Source organism: Coffea arabica, chromosome 6c, assembly GCF_036785885.1.
Source record: "Coffea arabica cultivar ET-39 chromosome 6c, Coffea Arabica ET-39 HiFi, whole genome shotgun sequence".
Classification (NCBI taxonomy): domain Eukaryota; kingdom Viridiplantae; phylum Streptophyta; class Magnoliopsida; order Gentianales; family Rubiaceae; genus Coffea; species Coffea arabica.
The window spans coordinates 62,050,794-62,069,633 of NC_092320.1; the positions used below are offsets into that span (position 1 = coordinate 62,050,794).

Consider the following 18,840-nt stretch of genomic DNA (forward strand, 5'->3'; position numbering starts at 1 on the left):
GAAATGGATAATCGTCCAAAGTTTGGGGGGACAAAGTGGAATTAACCCGATTTTTTACCCTATCTTTTTATTTTTTCGGTGGCAAGAGGTATTTTACAATCAATTTAAAGTTATAACCCCTAAAACTATCATCATTTTTCCGTCAAGTCATAAATGATGTCTTCTGATATGGGCAAAGATGGCAGTGTCTTAAGGTCAAATTTAGTCTACTTCGAAAAGTATATTGCATAGACTAGTTAATAAGTGGAAAAGTAGGAAAGACAGAAAGACTGGCACTAACAGATGAAGATATATAATTTTAGAAAAGGAGTAGGAGTCAATTTCAGTTGTGGACTAGAGCTGTCTACTGCTACTGCTTATCTGAATAAGAATTCTTACCAAGTCTTTAAACCATGGAGAAGTCGTTGTTTGACTTGGTCAGTAGCTTTGTCCTGAATCCTGATGATTCTTGAATCCATTGAAATAATCATACAGTTCTCAGTTGTCATCTACTAACAAAATTTCTAATGGCAAAGCCACCTTTCTTATTGCTTTTCTTGATGTTCTTTTCCCAAATCTTAACATGTATCATCACTGTTGGTGCTTTTGGCATATGTCTCAGTGATCAAAGGTTAACTTTGCTTCAGTTCAGGGACGGCCTGCTGTTCGATTCAACACTTTCGAACAAGCTGGTGCACTGGAATCAGAGTAGTGACTGTTGCAGCTGGGGTGGAGTGGCATGTGATGTTGTTGGCCATGTTATCAGCCTGGAGCTAGATAATGAGACAATATCAGTGAAAAATGCAGATTGGAAAAGCCTTTTCACTCTCCGACATCTTGAGAGACTAAATCTGGGCGACAATAACTTTGATTCTATCCAAATTCCTGAGGAACTTTCTAACCTCACAAGGTTGAAGTGTCTAAACTTGTCAATTGCTGGTTTCACCGGGCAGATTCCACTTGGTTTGTCGAGAATGAAGAGCTTGGTTACTCTTGATCTCTCCAACCGTTTTCCAGACCGGAGAATACAGATAAAGAATATTCCGGGAGGTTTAAAAGCGGTGTTTAACAATCTAACCGAGCTGAGAGAACTTTATCTTGACGGTGTCAATATTTCAGCTGAAGGGAGACTGTGGTGCGATGTTTTCTCATCTTTGTCTAAGCTACAAGTTCTGACTTTAACTAGCTGTCACCTCTCAGGTCCTATAACCTCTTCCCTTCTTGATCTTAGTTCGCTAACCACCCTCACACTCGATAACAACAATCTCTCAACCGTAGTTCCCCAATTCTTCTCAAGCTTCACAAATTTGACTTCTTTGAGTCTTGTCTCTTGTAATTTAATCGGGAAATTTCCGGAGAAGATTTTTCAGTTACCAACACTGCAGCGTGTATTGTTGTCAGACAATCCCTTTCTCAGGGGAAGTTTGCCAGAGTTTCCCAACCAGGGGTCCTTCACCGAGATCATCCTCAGTGAGACAAACTTTTCAGGTTCTTTACCAGACTCTATCGGGAACCTTCGAGCGTTGTCTAGGATAGATTTGTGGACTTCCAATTTCAGCGGACCAATTCCTGCCAATTTGTCGAATCTTGAAAATTTGGTCTACCTTGACTTGTCATATAACAAGTTCAATGGTTCTGTTCCATCATTCCAGATGTCCAAAAAGCTCGTGCATATAGACCTGTCCCATAATTCTTTTACTGGTCCTATTCCTTTCGCTCAATATGCAGATCTCAGAGATCTTGAATCCATTAACTTGGGGTATAATTCCCTGACAGGGAACATTCCCTTGTCTCTGTTTACTCTCCCGTCCTTGCAGGAACTCCAACTTTCTAATAACAAGTTTGATGGTCAGATGAACGAAATTCCCAATGCTAGCTCCTCTTTACTTGATGTACTGGATCTCGGCAGCAACTATCTTGGAGGATCCATTCCAAAGTTCATTTTTGAACTCAAAAGGCTTACTGTCCTATCAATTTCATGGAACACTTTTAGTGGAACTGTAAGTCTAGAAATGTTCCAGGGGCTCCCTCATCTTTCTGAACTTGACCTTTCTTACAACAATTTGTCAATAGATGCAAGTAGCAATACAGGTACAAGCTTATCCTCATTTCCACAATTGTCTGTACTGATGTTGGCTTCTTGTAATCTGAAAATTTTCCCTGATGTAATAAAGAATCAATCCAGAACGATGCATTTAGACCTATCATTGAACCATATCACAGGGCAGATTCCAAACTGGATTTGGGATGTTGGAGGAGGATATCTTGAGCAGCTAAACCTTTCTTTCAATCTTTTAGCAGAAATTCAAAAGCCGTACACCATTCCTTCTGATCTCCTTGCGTTGGACTTACATGCCAATCAGCTCAGGGGTGAAATACCCACTCCACCACTGCAATTCATATATCTAGACTACTCTAGCAACAATTTTAACACATCTATTCCACCCAACATAGGTGATTACTTGTCCTATGCTGTTTTCCTTTCTCTTTCAAATAATAGCATCACTGGAGCTATCCCTGAATCCATATGCAATGCAACTTATATAGAAGTTCTTGATTTGTCTAAAAATGCCCTGAGTGGTAAATTACCAGCTTGTATTCTAGGAATGGAGTTTCTTGGGGTATTAAACCTAGGGGAAAATAACCTTCACGGTCTGATTCCTAATGCATTCCCAGACAAATGTAGCCTAAGAACCTTAGACCTCAGGATGAATGCCCTTGAAGGGAAGATACCAAGATCGTTGCAAAATTGCAAACAGTTGCAAGTTCTCAATGTTGGGAAAAATAAAATGGAAGACACATTTCCATGCATGTTGATGAAAGCAACAGATTTGCTAGTCCTTGTTCTGCGATCCAACAGGTTTCAAGGTGAAACTGTCTGTCCTCGGTACAATCACAGTTGGACAAGTCTTCAAATTTTGGACATTGCTCACAACAACTTTAGTGGTGCTTTGTCCCCAAAACACTTCTTCAATTGGAGAGTAATGATGACTGAGGAAGATAATGAAGCAAAGTACCTGCAATTTGGCTTCATGGAACTCAGTAACTTATATTACAAGGATGCTGTGACACTGACTATTAAAGGGCTTGAACTCGAGCTTGTTAAGATTCTGAGAGTGTACAAAGTTATTGATTTCTCAGGCAATAAATTCCACGGGCAGATACCGATGACAATTGGAGAACTCAAACAACTTTACATTCTCAACTTATCTCACAATTCCCTCACTGGCATGATTCCAGAAGCAATCGGAAACTGCACTCAGCTTGGTGTATTAGACCTCTCAATGAACCAGCTAACCGGGATGATTCCGGTAAAGCTTGCAGGCCTTACATTTCTTTCATTTTTGAACCTGTCCTATAACCAGTTGTCAGGAGAAATCCCAGTTGGCCGCCAACTCCAAACATTCACAGATGCTTCCTTTTATGGAAACAGAGGTCTCTGCGGATTTCCCCTAAGCATAAGCTGCAACAAGTCAGAAGCCAATGGATTGTCATGGATAAATGCATCATTCGAGTCTGAGAGGGACTCTTCCAGGAATGAGATTGAGTGGGAGTACGTTAGTGCTGCCTTGGGATTTAGTGTAGGGTTAGGAATCATTTCCTGGCTGAACTTTTCTAGTCCAAGATGGTGGGAAAAGTTTATTGCACTTGTCCTTCAACTCCTCCTGAGGATTCTGCATCGGCAGGTCAGACAAAAGTACTGCAGGACTCCAATTCGGAGACTTTAGGACTTATCAATATTGCTTTCATAAAGTTTCATTGGCTTTTTTTGGAATACTAGTGTGCAATAAATTATTAATAATTTTTATTTTTTGCATTTCTTTCACTAATTTTAAAAATATAAATTGTTGTGATGAGTTGATGTGACTTATTTCCTGCCAGATTTTAATGCGGAAACTCGAATATCAGCTTTTCCAATTTCCAGCATCATCTTTAACCTAATTTTTACAACAAAAAAAAAATTTTAATTTTATAAAAAGTCATTTTTACAAGTTGTTCATGTAAAGAACTACCATTATTATCGTTTGGATTGCTATTTTTAAGATTTTTTTTGTAGAAAAATGTATTGTAGTGATTTGATATACATGAACTAAAAAAGTAATTGCAAGATGTGCTTGTGGAAAATATAAAAATTTTTCTGCAGAAAATCACAATCCAAATTTGATATACATGTGTTTGTGATTTTCTGCAGAAAAATTTCTGGAGGGATTTTTAATTTTCTTGATTCAATGATCCTTACCCTATTTCTGAAGCCATCAACAGCAATTGTGATTTTTACCATTTCTATAAATATACTGAAAGAAATACACATACTGTAACTTTGTATAGAGGATAGGCATTACAACTTGCCAATGAAACTGAACTTCTAACAATCAAGAAGTAACCCTCTCTGTTTCTGCAATGGGAAAAGGCAAACTGCTGGATATCTTTCCAATATGATTCAAGCCTTTATGGCTGTAATAAAGGTGAAGCTTTTGGATTTTTTGTTAGATGTAACAGTCAATCTGAATAGTTTAACTTTCAAATAAAATTATGATGATATTTTTAAATCACCCATCAATTTAAGGTTAACTTCTGAATAAAATCTGAAGGCAAATTATACTAAGGTTAAAATGAGATTTTAGAAAAAAAAATTCACACTTGCTTCGTCCTTAATGCTACCATTGTGATAAAAAAAAATGCTTATATATTTTTGTCTCATACAAAGGACAAAAACAAATTACAAAAGCAAATATTCGTTTGAATTACTATCTTCTAGAGTTTTGTTAAAAAAATATATTGTAACGATGTAACATATGTATGCGAGATAAATAAGTGATTAAAAAAAGATATCCTACAAAATGATTTTTTTTTTAAGTTGTAATCCAAAGTTTTTTTTTTTTTTAAAATTACAGATAGAATTGAAGAAGAAACAAACACATAAGTTTTTTTTTAATTTTAAATTACATTATTTTAAAAGTGAGGGACTACAAAAGTGTAAACACCAATTGCTTGGAAAGCAATTTTCCAAAAAAAAATTGCTACATTTTTCATGAATATATTTTTTAGTCACATTTTTATCTCATATATATCAAATCGCTACACTATTTTTTTTTTAAATAAAAAATCCAGAAAAATTCAATCCAAACAAATTCATCTTTTTTCCCCTGAGAATAAACACCAATTGCATTTGGTTGCACAAAAAAATTTTAACTGCATTTGGATTGGTCATTTTTTGAAAAATAATATATAATGTTACAGTAATACAAAAATAAAAATAATCACAAAAGTACCAAAAATAACCTCAAAACACAAAAAAAAAATAATTTTAAAAACACCAAAAACATGCTCAAAAATCTCATCATCAGTAAAAAAATTTCACTTACATTACTACAGTAAAATGTTTCAAAAACACTCTAAAATACCTGTACCTGTTTTTCAAATCGAGTTTTTTGTCTTCTTCCAGTTTTCTGTTTGATAAGAAAACCTTGGGGATGGGGTCCCACCTCATAACGCTCCCCCAGATTTGAAACCCCTTTTCCGAAGCGCCAAAACTCAAACCTCTCACCGCTTTTAAAACACACACTCACACACTACATTCACGCTCTCCCACACACACACACAGGGCACTGACCCAGGTACTCTCGAACTTCTCGATTCTAGACTTTAGACGACGACAATCTTTTTCTCTTTTCAGAGAATAATGATAATATAGTGTATAATTTATTTATCTTTTTTTTTTTTCAAAGTGTATAATTTTATCCGTACCAGTTAATGGAATCGAATAGTAAGTACCGGAAGGAAATCGCAATTTAGTTAATTAATTTCGTAATCATTGTAATAATTCTTGATTTAATTGCCTTCACTTTGAATTTTGAATTTGCAGCTTTTTAGATATATAATATATAATTAGTAGCCTGTTGGCTGTTGACTGCGTTAATTTCGAAGCAAATTATATAGTGGTACTTAGTACTAATTAATCTACTTTAGCACTCCAAAGCCTGCGGTGCATTCACTTTTCAACGTATATATGCATCTTTTTCAATGCTTCATTTGAGTTTGGGGGCTTGGTTTCTCTTGTAAGTTTTCAACGTTTTCTTTTTCTGCTTTTGGTTTCCGATTAATTTCAGTAATGTATTTAATCTTTTTTAAATTTGTGTTCTAATTCTGCAGAGGACGTTAATCTTGAAGCTCCAGGTCCAGGTATATAATCATCCCTTTTTTTTTTGGTTTTTCCCCCTATTTAATTATCATTATTGTTTTAAATCTACTTGTACTTCCACTATACATGGAGGAAAATGTGTTGGTGATTGCTGCACGAAAAAGTTCAGATTTTTCTTTTTAGATACGTTTTTTTTTTCTTTTTTACGGTTCTTTCCCTATATTTGATTGAATATGAGAGTATTTAGACAGTGAAAATGAAGTGGAAACATCAGAAATTTGACTAGGGAAGTTTAGTTACTGATTAAATGGAGCCTTCTGTAGTTAACTCTTACTGTCATGAAGAATGGTGTTAGAGTTTAGCAATGTATCACTTGTCTGTAGAAACTCTTTTACCATTGGTGATTACAGTGATGCTCTGGTTCTTGAAGGACAAGCATGGATGGGATTTTGCAGCTTAGAGCTGCGGTTTGACGGAAAGATTGAAATGGGTTCGGAGTATAGAGGTTAAGGAGATGAAGACACAAATAAATATGGTGAAAGGGAAAGGAACTGCGAGGGTGAGTAGTCAGCAGGCGGCTTTTGAGCTAAAACAGCGCGTGGTTCTTGCCTTGAATAAGATTGCTGATAGGGATACTTATCAAATTGGGATTGAAGAGCTCGACAAGGCAATCGAATGCTTAACCCCAGATGGGCTTTCCTCATTTTTCTCTTGCATATTGGACACTGATTCGGTGCAAAAGAGTGCAGTTCGTAAGGAATGTATTCGATCCATGGCTTCACTAGCAACATACTATGAAGGCCTAGTATTGCCCTACTTAGGGAAGATGGTTGCTAGCATTGTTAAACGGCTCAAGGATTCAGACACTGTGGTGAGAGATGCTTGTGTGGATACAATGGGTGTATTGGCTTCCAAGTTTGGTAGTGATGAGGGTGGAAATAATGGACTTTTTGTTGCTCTAGTGAAGCCTCTATTTGAAGCGTTGGGTGAACAGAATAAGCAAGTACAGTCTGGTTCGGCATTATGTTTGGCAAGGGTCATTGATAATATCAGTGATCCCCCAGTGTCAATATTGCAGAAGATGTTAGCAAGGACTGTTAAGTTGCTCAAGAACCCACATTTCATGGCAAAACCAGCTGTCATAGAACTGAACAGAAGTATCATTCAGGTCTATTTATTTCTTACTGCAAGGTTATTTTTCCATGTCTACTTTCTTTATTCAATGCTTCATTATAGTACTTGTGGATTCAAAATCAGAAAAAAAAAATAAAGAACTTTTTCATTTTGTCTAATAGCATTACAGATTGAATGACCAAGTGAAAATTTTCCTGCTGTCTATCAGCATCTATCTCTTTTTTAATGACCCATTATGGACACTGACTATAATTTAAAACCAGCCCAACCCAAACGGAAAAGAGAAAGGGTGTTAATGTCTTGATAATTACTTTTGGAACATGAGTATTATATTTTCTATTTGATTCATATATATCTGAATGATTTTAGTGTACCATTCAGGCTGGTGGTGCTTCCACACATAGTTTGTTATCTGCAGCCATTGCTAGTATCCAAGAAGCTCTCAAGAATAGCGACTGGATAACACGAAAAGCTGCTTCTGCAGCATTAGGGGATATTGCTTCCAATGGTGGAGCATTCTTTGGCTCTTTCAAGTCTTCTTGCTTGCATTGTCTTGAATCATGTCGCTTTGACAAGGTTAATAATTTCTTGTGACTAAGTAGTTACCACATAGTAGTTAATGCTCCAAGAGCTTCAATTGTGTGAAAAGTTAGTTGGAGTTTTATGTGATCCATCCTTGTTGTTTAGGTTAAACCAGTCAGGGACACAGCACTGCAGGCATTACAAATCTGGAGAAACCTTCCTGGAAGTGATACACCAGAACCATCAGAAGCTGGGTCTTCAGTTAAAGGTCTTATAGATGGTGCCATTATTGTTACTTCCTGTGAGCAATGCAATTTAAAATGTTCCCTTTCGAGTTGCTTTCCAGCGGATAGCTGTTCCTAGCTGTTTTTTCCTCCAAATAATGGTTGACTTTGTTATTATTGTAACAGCATCTAACAGTTATTTGCATTGTGCAGAAAATTTCTATAGAGACGAGTATTCTGATATAGCAAGTGCCTGTACTTCTACACCCAAGGATGCTCGAATTAAGAGAATTGGTACAAACTCAGTCAAGAAAAGGGTCCCTCTCTCTTTCAAAAAATCAGGGGACAATCTTATTGAAAATGCTCAGCATTCAAAAGCAGGTGATTGGAGCATAGAAATTGCAGTTCCAAAGACTCGTAACATTTCTTTGTCAGATGTTCAATACGAAGAATCTGAGGGTAGTTGTGTTACTAAGACATGTGAAAGAAGTGGTGGTAGGACAAGTACTCAGGATGTGGAATATGAATATGTGCATGCGGATGACAAACAGGAGTGCTCTTCTGCCTCTGCTCATTTTCCCGAGAATTTTGAATCTAAAGCATTGACAGTTTGTCCTAGTGTCCTTGATGAAGTTAATCTTGTAAAGAAAACAGGTAGAGGTCCACTTTTTACAACTGAAGAAATGAGCACTGAAGAAAAAAGATGCAGGTCCCAAATCCGGGATCGTCATAGCTTGGACTCCACAGTTACTGAATCCAGTTTTCCCACAATGAATGGCTGTTGCTCGAAAACGGCAAATGACATAGCATCCATTCGAAAACAACTTCTGGAGATTGAAAATAAGCAAACAGATCTGATGGATTCGTTGAGGGTAATCTTTTCCAATTTATTGAATACTGTAAATGGTTCAAGCCTCCTTCCTTGTGTTACTTATCATGCCATCTGGACATGCTATCTATATAAACTTTTGAAAATAAAAAGAATACTTGTAATAATTTTCAGGACCAAAAAAGTATTATGTTTGATTCAGCAAATACTACTCTACAAGGCAAAATTGTGTTTAGAAGTGTCTGATTGACGAACTTAGGGGAAGGGAAATTTAATTGAGTAAACAGAATAGTCAAGTTTATTATTGCTAGCTTTACCTGCTTAAAGCAGCTAAGACCTAATTATTCTCTTGTTTCTCTTAAAAGTTCTCTTCTTGAATCTGTGTATATAAATGGTTCCATAGCTTTAACTTTCGGACTTAAGAAATTTCTCTGTGCATCTGATATATGTCTTGTTACTCAACATTTTCAGGTTTTCACGTCCAACATTATGGATAGTTTGTCAATGATACAGTTGAAAGTGTCAAGTCTTGAAGATGTGTTTGAAGGAATGACACGAGAGCTTTTCAATGGGGGAAGAAGTACAGGTATAGTTGCAGCCACATTTTTGAAGAGAAACTTAGATTCTTGTTCTCCTAGAATCTCTACTTGCACTCCCAGACCATCTGTGGATATATGCAATAGACAGTCTGCATCATTGCCACCAAAAGCTGTGGATACTTGGGAGGAAGAAGCATCTACCAGGAGCAGATCAAGCAATTTTGCTAGACAAGGTGCAGACGTATGGACTAATCCATCTCAAAAGTTGAGTAAAAGTACTGTGGGAAAGGGCATCCACGGACATGGTGGCCAAATGAGAAAAACTGAAAATGTCTTTGCTTCAGTTTCTGCTGTGAACAGTAGACAGCGCGGTGCAGATGGAAAGGATAATCTGTGGAGAGGTGTAAGTGGTTATCTGTCTGAAGGAAATTTTGACTCCGCATATGCAGAAGCTCTTTGCTCTGGGAGTGAGCTTATTTTGTTTGAGCTTCTTGATAGAACAGGTCCTGTACTGGAATATTTATCGGAGAAGACAACCTGTGACCTGTTGAATACTTTGGCATCATATTTATCAAAGAAAAAATTTGCAACTTCCATTTTCCCTTGGTTGCAGCAGGCAAGTTGCTCTTGATTCCTTCTCTTATTGACTTGAGCACTTCGTTTTCCTTTATCCTTTGTAGGGCGGCCCTTGTCATTTTCTCATCGCGTCCTTCCTGTGTTGTTGCATTAGATGATTTACTCTGATGAATTTGTGGTACGAATAGAATAAAGCCTTAGGTACTAAGTAGGATAAATTTCAACTCATTGCTAGCTCTTGGCATTATTAGAAACCATTTCTCCACTGTTATGTACCATCTCAGCTGACCATTACAAGATAGAGCACACTTCTTGCATAGATTGATAGAAGCGAAGGGTGTGAAGCAAAGTGTGTGAAGCAAATGCTGCCTTAATGACCAGTTTCAAGGTTTTCTGAACAATGCTGCTTTGTGAATCATGTAGATTTTCTAAGACATCACTTTAGTTTGTCATGATACCAGGAAAAGAAAAGCTCTGGCACTATTTAATTTGACTTCATCTTCCTTATAAATTGGTACTAAACTTATTACACTTAGAGTTGCTTTTCTTGTTTAGATAATTGTTTGAGGAGTCCCTGTGGTATCTTTAACTTCAACAAATTTCGTATCTTTGTTTCTTTCTTGACTAAGCCGCAATTTATGTAAGTTAGTGCCCACACTAGAAGTTGTTTGATGGCTGCCTTCAATCTCAAAGCAATAGTAAAACTCACCCTATAAGTGGTAAGTGGCTTTGACAGATAAGGTGCTAAACTATGGGTCTGCTTGTGTGGCCATACTGAGAAATGAGGATTTTAATGTGAAAACAGTTTTAAATATTATTCTTTACTTGAGGAATGTAGGCTATGCAGCTAAACTTTGTCATTTGAAGACCTCAATATTCAACTGGTAAGTGTGTTAAATAAATGGTTTTACTTGGCCTACAATTAATTTTTTCACTTTGGGTTGGGGGGGGGGGGGGGGGGGGGGGGGAGGATGGGGTTGTCTGACTGCAGCTCATGGGGAGGTGGTGGAGGAGTTTCTATGGATTCCTAAGGACAGTTTTCAAATGCAAAAGGATTGGTATTTTACTTTTATTGATAACTTTCTAGCTCTGGGTTAACACTGTAGACAATGTAGGAATGACATGAAAATCATCACATCATATTACATTTAAGGTTAAATCTTAGAAGAATCTTTAGCAACTCTTAACTGTCCATTAGATAGTGATGCCTTTCCATTATGATCAAGTTTGTTCTGCTGGTATACATAAAAAGATGATTGGAACAAACTCTTTTGACCTCAGGTTGTGGACTTGACTGCCATCCATGGACCCAATTACGTTGTTATTTCTTCAAAAGCAAGGCGTGATTTCCTGTTAGCTGTTCAACAAATTGCCGGTTTGAAATTTTCTAACCCAGTTGAGAGGAGATTTGTGACAGAGCTAGCTATGACATTGCAGCAAATGTGGGGTGAGATGTCTTTTGAATATCCAAATTCTTCCTAAGAAAGTCAATTGTAACTGTCTCTACTTTCAGTTTATGTTATAATTTCTTTTTACTTCCTATTGTTGGATGACAGATTGTTGTGTAGTAATTATATGCCAAGAAGATAGTTAATAGAGTTTGTCAGATGAGTAAACATTCCATACTATCAACTGTTTACGTTTGAGAAGTTTTCTCTTTGGGGCTGTTGAGGTATATAAGAAAGCCATGGGACTGGTATACAGAGAACTTTTTATTTAATTTTCTTAACCTACAATGAATAGGCTTAGGTTTTTTAAAAGTTTTGAATTCTGAATATTTCTGTGCTTGTACTAATTATTTTAATTGGATTTGATTTAAGGTTAGTACAGATTGAAGTTTCCTTACTCCAGCGCCTTCATTTCTCTATCCTATACTTTTTAAGCGTTTTATACTTTTTTTTTTTCTCTTTCTCATCCTTTTGTTGTCTACCTGGTATATAAATAATCATCTTTGGTGCATTCACTGGCAGCTGGTGAGACTACTTGGTATAATTCTTAATTTATGATCATTAGCCAGTTTAAAAGCAACCTGGAAACAAGGATAACAAAAAGACTTTAGGAGAGGAAGCTTGGTTTCCATATTCCAATGATGATTGTGTCAGATTTTTCTATGACAGTTAACTCGTTTTTTCTTCTTTCGTGTAGGAAAATGCTCCTAGCAAGCAAATGCCCTTGGTGTATTTACAATGCTCCATGTCCATGTGAGGAAGGTGACAAGCCAAAAGCTGATTTGCTATGTAACTTGATTATAAGTTGATTTAGCTTCCCTTTCCTGATAAAACTGCTACTTGTGCTTGCTTACTGGACTGGCTTGGGGGAAGCCTTTGTTTGCTAGAAAGATCCTTAATTTCCAGTGTCCCAAGTATTGATACAATTTGAATGCGTAGGGATGGTTAGACTGCACTTTCTGGTCTACCAACTTTTGTTTTCCTTGTGTTTGGCCCGACGGGAAAAATTCACTTTTCGTCTTTAAATTTTGAGTTAGGAACACATTTCATTCTCAAATTTTTAAATGCACCACATATAGTACATGAATTAATTATTTTGGACCACATTAGTCCAAAAACCCTAAAATATTCAATTTGGACGGAGAAAGTTGATGTGGCGTTGATTTTGACTGAGAAATTATTTTTACTTAACAGTCACGTGCTAAACATGTGACTTTCTCCATCCATTAAGCAATTTACCTTTTTGGATTAAATGTGACAAAAAATAATTAATTCATGTATTAAATGTGGTGCGTCTAAAAGTTTGAGAACGAAATGTGTTTCTAACTCAAAATTTAGGGACAAAAAGTGAATTTTTCCCTTGGACCAACATAAGATCCGTATGAATACTGCTGGAAAATGTTGAATTTCCACCATATCCATTGCTCCGAAGAGGGATGTTTGGGGGAAAAAATCATCATAACTTGCCTTCATTCCACCGTACTAAGAAATGACAAAAGTTCACCCTTACCGTTTTGTTATCGGAATAGCGAAGAGAATAAGTGCCTAATTTCCCTTGAAATCTAAAGAAATCGCAACAGAGAGAGAGAGAGAGAGGGGCATGGAATTAGGTGCAAGTGAGAACGACCCGAGCGTTGGAGTATGACTATTTGTTCATTTGTCTCTTTCACGTACCAAACAAAGATGCTTTAGCAGCTACAGTTTAGTCAAGATTTTGTTCCTCAATTCCTCAGGGGTATTAGTTTCTTCAATTAAACAAATTTTTAGCATAAATAGAGCTTGAAATGAATTTCAGTCCCTTAATATTTCCTCATGACATGTTTTTCTTCCCTTCTATTTCGCATGAAACAAATCGTTGTGTCTAGAAGACTAATTTTTTTAAATATAAAATCACAAGCACATTATGGTTGAGCTGCTCCATAGTCCAAATTGCACATAAAACAGACGTACCAAAACTCAAGCTGTATACACGAAAAAAATTGATGTCTCTTCCAATACCTAAAAGTTCCTACAATTGTCTAATAGAAACAAGAGATTTCCAACATGGTACACTAGGCAAGTAACTTCATGAGATGATATTCATCTTTATGGTCAATCTTCAAGAAAATTTTCTCTCACCTAGTCCAGCATCTGGGAAAGAACTGTAAAGATCGCACTCCTTCGGAGGCTCACTTCTGCTCCTTCCATTTGTTTGTTTGCTTTTTGGAGGCCTGACATCTCTTTGACTCTCACTTTTCAGCTGGTTTTTCTGCTCTGTGGCCGGACTGTCAGGCATTCCTCTCGGGACTTCATAAAGGGTTACACTTCCACCTCCACTCTGAAGCATTTCCTCCTCTCGACTTCCAGTTTGAGTTTGAAAGCCTTCCAGTAATTCGACCACTTGGCTCATGACAGGCCTCCCTCTCGGGTTTTGGCTAAGACATTGATATGCAAGAACTGCCACCTTTACGGCGACTTTAGTAGAGTATTGCCCTTCCATTCGAGGGTCCAGTATTTTCAAAAGCTTCTTGCTGCTGTTAAGAAGTGGGCGAGCCCACTCCACAAGGTTATGCTCCCGGCTAGGCCTACTCTTATCCATTGCTCTCCTTCCAATAAGCATCTCAAGCAAGACGACCCCAAAGCCATAAACATCACTTCTTGCGGTTAAATGTCCTGTACAGTTGAATAATGGCAACAAAATTTTAAGTTATTATTAAAAAGGATCTAAATGACAAAGGTGTGGAAGAATGATCCATGGCACATACAGCTGATAAAAGAAGATTATGACAATTTTTTACCCCCATAGCATGTACTCACAACTAAGGTAAGAAAAGATGGAAAAGATATCTACAGGACTTCAATTTTAAATATAATTCCACCAGTTTTACGCAATCCCATACTCAGAAAAATGGTTATGATTATGATTAAAATAACTAGGTACTGGCTACCATTGTTATTGCTGTTCTTATTATCCTAGTCATTATTTAAACCCTTATATTGTCATCAAGAGCACTTATTTTCCTTCTCCATCAACCAAATTGGAAGGGTGACCCTCCCTCTTTGAAATTGCGATGGAGGCTTGGCAATGACAAGCTATCCCTTCAGAGGATTCTACCATGTAAGTTAGATAACCTCAAAGTGAAGCGCATTTACATGTCCCCAACTCCAGAATCAGGAAACCGTGAAGACCAAACTTATAATTACACAACTTATAATTACACAAGAATATGACCTAAAATTGCACCAAGAAAATCTCTAGCAAGAATGATTATACAAAATAGTGATCCACAATTAATGGTCCAAATACAATCAAGAAGAAAAAAGGAAAGGCCAGAGGGGAAGTTGATCTATGCCAAGCATCAACCAACAGAAAGAACTACAATTAGCTCTATTCTTTCTATGAAATCAACACGTATACAAAGTTCCTGACATGCAAAACGGCTAAACTGTACATTCTATAGGATAAGTAAATTATATTTCTCTGTTTAACAAAATATAAAAAGATCAATTTTGACAAACAACATTACTCCTGCAATTTTACATTACTATTCTCACCAGTCATGACATACTCAGGAGCTGCATAGCCGTAGGTACCCATGACTCGGGTTGATACATGTGTTTGATCTCCCATAGGCCCATCCTTTGCAAGTCCAAAGTCAGAAAGCTTTGCATTGAAATCCTGTAAGTTCAAATTGGGCCATTAGCCAGTGTAGTGAAGAAGACATCTAAAACAATTCCTTTTTCATCTTTTCCATGTTTTCACTAAAATAACAAGTTTAAATTTAATTTCATTACACCCCAAAAATCGCTACTTTTAACGTAATCCTTTTTCAGTCTAATCCAAATGTATTAATCATGTAAAATGTTAGATGAATGCTTCTTGTTGAAAAAAGAATAAAAAAGACAAATAACTAAAACAGCATTGTGATGTTGGAATCTAAGAAGGATTTAGAGGTGCTTATCTCTGCACTGCACAAAAAATGCTAAGTAAAAGGGGAATTTTCAATGGAAAGGGAATTTCTGGCTTTGGTAATTCGATGATTGGCTAGAAAGTCCAAGTATCCAAAAGAAGAGCTAAAAATGAAATGCATCAAGACGGAAACTTTTCTTCCTAAATTATGGTGTACAGGAAATGCCTACTAACCGCATCCAGCAAAATATTAGAAGTCTTGAAATCTCGATAAATAATTTGCCTTTCTGCACTATGAAGAAAAGCAAGCCCTTTTGCAGCATCTAAAGCGATCTTCATTCTCCTTGACCATGTTAGTGTAGAACAGACTCCTAACAAAAAAAACACAAACACACCCAGCTGATACAACCATTTCATCAACAAAGTTGAACATCAAATAATATCATAAAATGAATTCATCTTTAAGTCAAATAGACAGTTTGCTAGGGAATAAAATAGAAGATGTACAGCAGACTAAAAAGATAACAAAAATAATGAGACGAAGAAAGGAAACATCTATTTATTTTTTGAATGTTCAGATTTCTGCAGCATCCTTTTCATTTATTGTTTCTTAACAATATGGAAAATATAGCACCAGAAAATCCCTTTCTAAATGAGCCAGAGCCATAAAAAAACAAACCAACCCCATAATTTGGTTTGAAATACAAGGCATCAGAAGTCTCTCATTTGAGCACTCCACAAATGTATAGGCCCCTTATGACATGATCACCAAGAGGCCAGTACAGAGTAATCATTCTGCTGAATACAAACAAATCATAAAGGCAACTACTTACTTGGGAAAAGGTGTTTCTCCAGGCTTCCAGAAGCCATGTATTCATAAACCAACAGCCGATGGTCATCGTCACAGCAATATCCAATGAGCTTCACCAGGTTAGGGTGACAAAGTTGCCCCAAGTAGTTCACTTCTGCCTGCAAGGAAGCAATCAAAATGGTGTCACAGAATGACTACATTTTTGCTTTACAAGAGATGCACCACTCGAGGAACTACAAAACAAAAAATAAATAAGCCTTCTGTTATAGAAAGACATTCATAACTTAGTGGTCAACAAACAGACCACCATGCCCAGAGGAGGAGGAAGGAGGAAGGGGAGGATTATACAATATGAATACTAAAGAAGGGGCACAAGGACAACTTATCAAATGAAGCTAAACACACCAACACAGTTTAGCTGCTTCATTTCCGGACAACCAGGAAATTGAGAAGGGGAAAGGACAGTTCCTGTAACTAAGTTCCTTACCTGAAGCTAACTTTTCTGCTTTCCTATTCCGATTACCATGTTAGCATCAATTTTGGCTTGACTTTGTGCATCCAGATTTATGCAAATTTCTTTGTCAGCAGATAATACTTATTGTTCATACCTATTCCAAGATCTCCAAGAAATTTGCTCAACACTCAATGAAGGCCAGATATTCCAGTATTAAACCCTTAAGCCTCCGCACATTTCAGATTGGAAAAAGAAGTTCAAGTCTCAAGGGGAATTTAGCATAAACCATTTAAGGAAATTATCCAACAGAAAAACAAAGTCAGAGACTCATGGATAGATAAGCAAATTAAACACTAACCCTCCAGACATATTAGATTGTAAAAAGAAGTTAAGTCTCAAGGGGTTTAGCATAAATTATTTAGGAAATTATCCAAGAGAATACCAAAGTCAGAATCTCGTAGATGGAGAAGCAAACTTTCAACATTGAGTTTGCTCAGACCTGCTCCTTGAGTGGCCTTGGCCCACTGGGTGAGTTTTAAGTAGTTTAAGATGTGTTCTAATGTATGATTCCAATTGCAGACTGCCAGATACTTCATATTCAACCCTAACTATGTCCATTTGAGGCACATAACTGGTAACTAACAGAAAAGGAAATTGAGAACTGCAACCATGGATGTTTACTATAGCTTCTTATATTTGTACCACATGCTTCCACCACATAAACGAAAGAATTCATTTTCTTACCACCTACAAAGCATAATCAGAATATGAGTATCTCAAGTATAAATGATTTCATTAAACAAAGGCAAGTCAGAGCAAATTACCAGCCATTCTCTGTCACCCTGCAGACCTTCAGGATCAAGCTCTTTAATGGCAACACGGGTGGTTTTGTAACCAGGCCTCACATTCCCGTCTATAACTCCCTTATAAACTATGCCAAACCCACCCTCACCAAGAACTTGATCTGGTCGGAAATGCTTGGTAGCTAACTTCATCTCTTCATACGTAAACAAGTCAAGATTACTATTCACGGGATTTTGACGCAGATCGTTGACATCTTTTGAAACTATGACAACACTTTTTGCACCTTCAGTGCTACTGGTTTGTGGTGCATTTGCCTTGTTGGAAAGCTGAGAATGTGCTTGTCCAGGAAATGCAGCAATTCCATGGGCAACTGAAAGGTTTTTAACAGAAGTCAGGCAATAAGCTACTCACGGTAGTTATCAGACAGTCTCTATAAAGACAAATATCTGTGCATCTACTCGCAGAAAAGAAACATTCACCATAAACATGTCTACTTCCGTGCATTCTTGATCTGAAGTGATCTTAATAATTTCTTTCAGTTAGATATTTAACTTTACACTAGAAACTCTCTCTGCCTCTACATGCATCAAATGGAAGACAAGATCGGACCATATTTTATATCATCAAAATGGTTTTATAGAGGAGATAGTTGAGGCGGGATACTAGTAAATGCTGGTTCAATTGCCACCCCCCAAAAAAACCCAAAAAAAAATCTCTAAAAAATGGATAATTTCTTGACTAAGAATGATGATTTAATCTTTCTTCACTTGAAACCTTGGCAAATATTGACACCCCAAATTTGTATTCACATAATTAACCAAGTGAATAAAGCCTCACTTCCATACATTGTACTTGCAACCTTGAGAGTATTCCAACTTTACTAGATGCAAAAATCCAATTCCTACACAATAACCTGCTTCTTGATTGAAGTAAAAGATAACAAAGGCCTAAACCACACAAATTTCCAGCCAAAAGAAAAGCAACAACGACTGCCCCACCGTAATGAAAAAAAGATGCAGAGACCACTACCACAAGAAGATTGAATAGAGGCGAAGATAAGCAAAAATTGCACTAACCCTTATTCTGTGGCTGCTGAATCTCCTCTTCTACACTAAAGCAAGACCCCATTTATCTGATTTCAGGAAAAGACTCACATTTCACCTCTATTTACTGGTCATAATATCACATCAAATCCACAGAAAGATAAGATTTTTATGCCCAAGAGGACAAGGTAAACACTTCTCTCGTTTTTCAGTGATATATCATTTCATTATCGTTTGTCATCAAATAAGCCTTAGACACTACTTCAATGTCCCAAATCTGAGAAGGGACAGCCAAAAAAACCAGACTAATTTGGCTAAAAGAAGAAAGGATTCATCACAAGAGAGAGGAAAATAAGAGCAAAATAGACTACTAAAAGTCTAAGAAGTATATTTTGCAGATAGTCTATTTTGCAGAAGGGTCTTCTGATTGTCTTTCAAACTTATGA

The 18,840-nt window shown here is 36.9% G+C and overlaps 3 protein-coding genes across 4 annotated transcripts; 2 read left to right on the top strand and 1 right to left on the bottom strand.

Annotated features, from left to right (window-relative positions):
* Nucleotides 1–404: 404 nt before the first annotated feature.
* LOC113692414 (receptor-like protein 6) lies at nt 405–3,796 on the top strand. Its single transcript, XM_027210827.2, has one exon. It carries the CDS (start codon nt 507–509, stop codon nt 3,705–3,707), a length of 3,201 nt encoding a protein of 1,066 aa, XP_027066628.2. The 5' UTR covers nt 405–506; the 3' UTR covers nt 3,708–3,796.
* Nucleotides 3,797–5,537: 1,741 nt separating this feature from the next.
* LOC113691747 (TORTIFOLIA1-like protein 2) lies at nt 5,538–12,360 on the top strand. Of its 2 annotated transcripts, none has more exons than XM_027210040.2 (9): nt 5,538–5,597; nt 6,133–6,162; nt 6,552–7,289; nt 7,637–7,831; nt 7,943–8,045; nt 8,215–8,873; nt 9,302–9,985; nt 11,227–11,392; nt 12,091–12,360. In XM_027210040.2, the coding sequence occupies exons 3-9, from the start codon at nt 6,636–6,638 to the stop codon at nt 12,102–12,104; spliced, it is 2,475 nt and encodes an 824-aa protein (XP_027065841.1). In that variant the 5' UTR covers nt 5,538–5,597; nt 6,133–6,162; nt 6,552–6,635; the 3' UTR covers nt 12,105–12,360. The 2 variants fall into 2 exon arrangements, with proteins under 2 accessions (XP_027065841.1, XP_027065842.1); XM_027210041.2 differs by lacking the exon at nt 5,538–5,597 and adding an exon at nt 5,804–6,038.
* Nucleotides 12,361–13,340: 980 nt separating this feature from the next.
* On the bottom strand, nt 13,341–18,816 carry LOC113693916 (probable serine/threonine-protein kinase PBL17). Its single transcript, XM_027212689.2, has 6 exons — nt 18,428–18,816; nt 17,372–17,721; nt 16,116–16,251; nt 15,517–15,653; nt 14,928–15,051; nt 13,341–14,045 (listed from the first exon to the last, which is right to left on the bottom strand). Exons 1-6 carry the CDS (start codon nt 18,477–18,479, stop codon nt 13,492–13,494), a joined length of 1,353 nt encoding a protein of 450 aa, XP_027068490.1. The 5' UTR covers nt 18,480–18,816; the 3' UTR covers nt 13,341–13,491.
* Between the last annotated feature and the right edge of the window lie 24 nt (nt 18,817–18,840).

What these genes read in the sequence shown, in the direction of transcription:
- LOC113692414 (XM_027210827.2), top strand. Translation starts at nt 507, where the DNA reads ATGGCAAAGCCACCTTTCTTATTGCTTTTCTTGATGTTCTTTTCCCAA.
- LOC113691747 (XM_027210040.2), top strand. Translation starts at nt 6,636, where the DNA reads ATGAAGACACAAATAAATATGGTGAAAGGGAAAGGAACTGCGAGGGTG. An exon ending in AGCTGGGTCTTCAGTTAAAG is followed by an intron (nt 8,046 to 8,214) that starts GTCTTATAGATG and finishes TGCATTGTGCAG; the next exon opens with AAAATTTCTATAGAGACGAG. An exon ending in TTTTCCCTTGGTTGCAGCAG is followed by an intron (nt 9,986 to 11,226) that starts GCAAGTTGCTCT and finishes TTTTGACCTCAG; the next exon opens with GTTGTGGACTTGACTGCCAT.
- LOC113693916 (XM_027212689.2), bottom strand. Translation starts at nt 18,479, where the DNA reads ATGGGGTCTTGCTTTAGTGTAGAAGAGGAGATTCAGCAGCCACAGAAT. An exon ending in TCAGCAGCCACAGAATAAGG is followed by an intron (nt 17,722 to 18,427) that starts GTTAGTGCAATT and finishes AAAACCTTTCAG; the next exon opens with TTGCCCATGGAATTGCTGCA. An exon ending in AGGGTGACAGAGAATGGCTG is followed by an intron (nt 16,252 to 17,371) that starts GTAATTTGCTCT and finishes GCTTCCTTGCAG; the next exon opens with GCAGAAGTGAACTACTTGGG.